The following is a 3,971-nucleotide window of genomic DNA, read 5'->3' as shown; positions in this document are numbered from 1 at the left end:
GTGGCGGCGGCGTGTGAGGGCGGCCATGGTGCGCAGTGAGTGTCGGAGAGCGCCGCTTCCCTCCCCTCCCCGGGCCCTGCCCTCCTCCCCAGGACGGGCCCCGCGCCCTGCGCGCCTCCTTCGTGTCCGCAGAAAGGCAACAAAGCTGGGGAAGGGGCTGGAGCACAAGTCCGCTGAGGGAGCTGGGGGTGCTCAGCCTGGGGGCTCAGGGGAGACCTCATCGCTCCCTACAACTCCCTGAAGGGAGGCTGTGATCAGGGGCCGGCCGCCCTCTTCTCCCGTGTGACAGGGCAAGAGATGGACTCAAGCTGTGCCAGGGGAGGTTTAGCTTAGATGTTGGGAAGAATTTGTTCATGGAAGGGGTTTTCAAGCGCTGGAACAGGCTGAGTGGGGAGCTGGTGGAGTCAATACGCCTGGAGTTATTTAAAACTCGCGTAGATGTGACATTTAGGGACATGGCTTCGTGGTGGATTTGGCAGTGCTGGGTTGTACTGGATGATCTTAAAGGTATTTTCCAATCTGTACAATTCTCTGGTTCACATTTCCTCTCACCACAGTTGTCTCCCTTCCCCACCATCCCCACAGTCCCCTGGCAGCCCCCTGCCCTCCTACAACCCTGGTAAATTTGACAGATTTTCCTCCTCCCTGGCCATAGCCCGCATTTCATCTCAGCACGTGAAGCGCAGGGGTTCCTTGCCTCCCAAAGCAGCCCGGAGAGGGCCAGCAGTGGGGACTGGGGTGGCCCTGCTGGGGACCCCTCATTGGTGGGGCAGCCCCTGCAAGGGGGGATGCCGGATAGGATGGCTTATGTCAGATGTGGAAAAGCCCCAAATGAGGTAAAACACCCTATACTGTTACTTATGAATTGGTCATCTTTTACAGTTACAGCAGTATGACCCAAAAGACTGAGCGCTCACACCTTTTATTCATGAAAAGGAGTTCCCTTCCTCTGTGATTTTTCTTGTAATCTGTTTTGATTGTATGTTATCACTGGACTGCCAGTCCCGTGCTGGGCTCAAGCAGTGCATTGGACAGGAGCTCCTTTTCCCTGCAGGAAGCTGGCAGATGCCCTCTTGGAGCAGGCGCTGCCTGAAGGAGAATGACTTTATCTCCTGAACAGCACAGCAAGAATTTGAGTCTAAAAGTAATGGTTGCATACTTCACTTTTCTGAAATGCAGCTTCCCCCACCATCTCCTGCTACACCTGCAGCTGTCCATCTGCTTATTCTTTCAATTTCTTTAATTTCTTTTTAGTGAGTTCAGTGTGTTCGTCAATGTCCTGGAGATGCTGTTATTTAAAATTTTATGTAATATTTGTTTTCTCTTGCAAGATTGTTTCCCTCATTCCTCTTCAATGAACTAGATCTTACACAAAATGTCAAATATTCAGGCAGTTCCCTACAACAGGATGTCAAATTAGGTTTCTAAAGCTTCACTGTAGCTTCTGTTGTGAAAGACTGTCTCTGCTTTGCAAATCATCTGTTAATGAAAGTGGACATTTTTGCAGAATTGCTGCAAAAATAATTTCAATTTTCATCAGCAAATGGAAATTGGGCTGTAATTAAGCTTTCAGGAATAGTTTTTATGACTTCTTTTTGTATAAAGGGTATAGAGCATAATATTGCCACCTGTGAAGAACACCAATCACTTGTTTTTAAAATTTTAAAACTTTAATAGTAATAAAATGGTTGTAAAAATAGTAATATAATTATAGTAATAATAATTTGGACAATTTGGATTAGGACAATACGAGACAATAGAAACGAAGAGTTATGGACTGTCTGGGTACCTTTTCTGGGCAAAATAAGCCCAAAAAAGGACCCACGTTAACAAAGGATTAACCCTTAAAAACAACAGCTTGCTGCATATTCATACACCTCATACATGATGCATAAATTCCATTCAAACAAAGGATTCTGTCTGGTCAGTGTCAGCTTCTTCCTCTTAATCCTGATGGCATCTTCAGAGATGAGCGAGGTGGGAAGAAGTTCATTTCTTCTGATAATGGAGCAATAAATTTTTTTTCTCTGAAAGATTTAGATGTCCTGTGGCTGCTATCTCTGTGCAACTCGTCTCTTTAAAAAAAGTATCTTACATAGCAGAGTTTCTATTTTAACATTATGTTATAACCTAAAACTATATTTAACACACTACTTAAGAAAATTAATACAGCATAACTTTCTATCATAACACATATAATATTCATTTTAATATTTGAGAAAAGCCAATCATAAAATATGCATTTTTCACACCACCAGTGTGTATGTATGCAGATTGGGGAGTATTTTTTTCCTGCTCAAAATTACCTGGTAATAGTGGCCCTGAAAAATCTGCAGCCAAATACAGTAGTAAGCAGACTTTTTTTTTCTTTCATTTTCCAGCAGATTTGCCAAGTAACTTCATAGAAATGTCAGTGTTTTTTCATATTTACTGTGAAGACTGAATTATTTAGTCATGATTATTGACTTTTTTTTTCTCTTTTCTCTGTTACTTTAATCAAGTACACGTGGAAGGGAAGATGACTGTTCAGATGCAATAAACCTGCTCAGTGTGGTTAAAAGAGACAAAGACACCTTTCCCAAGATGATTTATATGCAGATAGGTTCCCCCTTCGACCAATATCTGTATCTCCACATTTAATTCTGTAAATTAATTCTGTCCGGTGAAATTCTTTTGAGCAGAAGGGAGATTTAAGCCTGGACATTTATAAATACTATAAATACAACCAGTTTCATCCCTTTCCTGAAGACTGCAGATAGACAAGCTATGTGAACACATGAGAGTTTGGGCTGTATTGGTACATAGTTTGCTGGTCCGTGGGAATGTGTGCAGCCATTCCAGGACCTCTAATAAAGCTGGATGATTTCACAAAACTCCCTGAGACAAAGAAGTAAAGAGTACTTTTAATTAATGCATGGTAGGAAGTTTGTTTTCACAGCTCTTTATATATTTTTTCTTTTTACTTGCTATTCTTCAGATCCTTTTTGTAAGGCTTTTCTGTCTTTTTTTTTTCAGCATTAAAAATCATGAAAATACCTGTGCTAACTTGATAAAACCCTGTGTTTTTCCTCAGGACTTCACTATAGTCCAGTGCTTGTCAAGGAGAGGAAAATGCGGGCACTTTTTGGTGCAGTGTGCTGGAAACAAAGTTCTATTATCTAGCTCAGGAGTGAGCACTTGTTCTTGTAGAATTTCTTTACCTTCATTTTACAGAGCCTTTTCACTGTTTGAGAGACTGCCTGGCATTAAATATTACAACATGATAACCAAACCCAGGTCTCTGGTGCTTTTCAGCCACTGAAACTCCTTTGCTCGCTCTGATGAGCTGGTAGTGCCTAAGAAATACCAGGTATACATTTCATTCTAACATAAACATCCATAAACATGAGTTAGTTATGGCATAAAAAATATCTGCCCACTTTCAGCATTTATCCTGCTTATTTCTGTGCACCCTGTGCTGCTGGAAGAAAATGATGACACACTGTAGTTTGCTTCCCCCCCACCCCCTGCTGCTGTCTGGGATGTGAACATCTGGCATCTGGAAATAAAACAGCATAAAACACTCCACTATTTGTCTGCATGAATCAATCTGCAACCCAAGCTATGCTGAAAACAGTGGCTGCTGGGTTAATTTCTGCAAGGGTTGTATCACATTCTTATGGAAGACTCAGCAGTTTTCATATGGATCTTTCCAAATGTTCCAGGTGACGTGATTGTGTTTCACAAAAGATGTTTACTGTGGCAGAGTGGGTCAAAGCTACTTGATATCTTGATATCTTTTCTGGCAGATTTTATTTTTGTTGTCATTTCTACTGGGCTGTTTGGTATGGTGGAACAAAATATTTTGATGATTTTATAATTTTCTCATAAGTCAGATGGCAGAAAATGATTAAAGGAAATATGACATCTAATGTTTCTTTCAGTCACTGAAGATCTGGTTAGAAGACGTGCAGAACATAACAACTGTGAAA

At 41.7% G+C, this 3,971-nt stretch overlaps 1 protein-coding gene across 1 annotated transcript in view; it reads left to right on the top strand.

Annotated features, from left to right (window-relative positions):
• The first annotated feature begins 25 nt into the window (after positions 1 to 25).
• The window catches only part of LRRC6 (leucine rich repeat containing 6), a 35,112-nt gene continuing 31,166 nt past the window's right edge, over positions 26 to 3,971 (top strand). Inside the window, 2 exon segments of the mRNA XM_005425721.2 lie at positions 26 to 35; positions 3,924 to 3,970. Coding sequence (XP_005425778.3) covers positions 26 to 35; positions 3,924 to 3,970 — 57 coding nt within the window.

This window comes from Geospiza fortis, unplaced genomic scaffold (genome assembly GCF_000277835.1).
Source record: "Geospiza fortis unplaced genomic scaffold, GeoFor_1.0 scaffold94, whole genome shotgun sequence".
Lineage (NCBI taxonomy): Eukaryota > Metazoa > Chordata > Aves > Passeriformes > Thraupidae > Geospiza > Geospiza fortis.
Note: the sequence above shows the minus strand (reverse complement) of the source record. Positions and strands in the feature narration are given on the sequence as shown.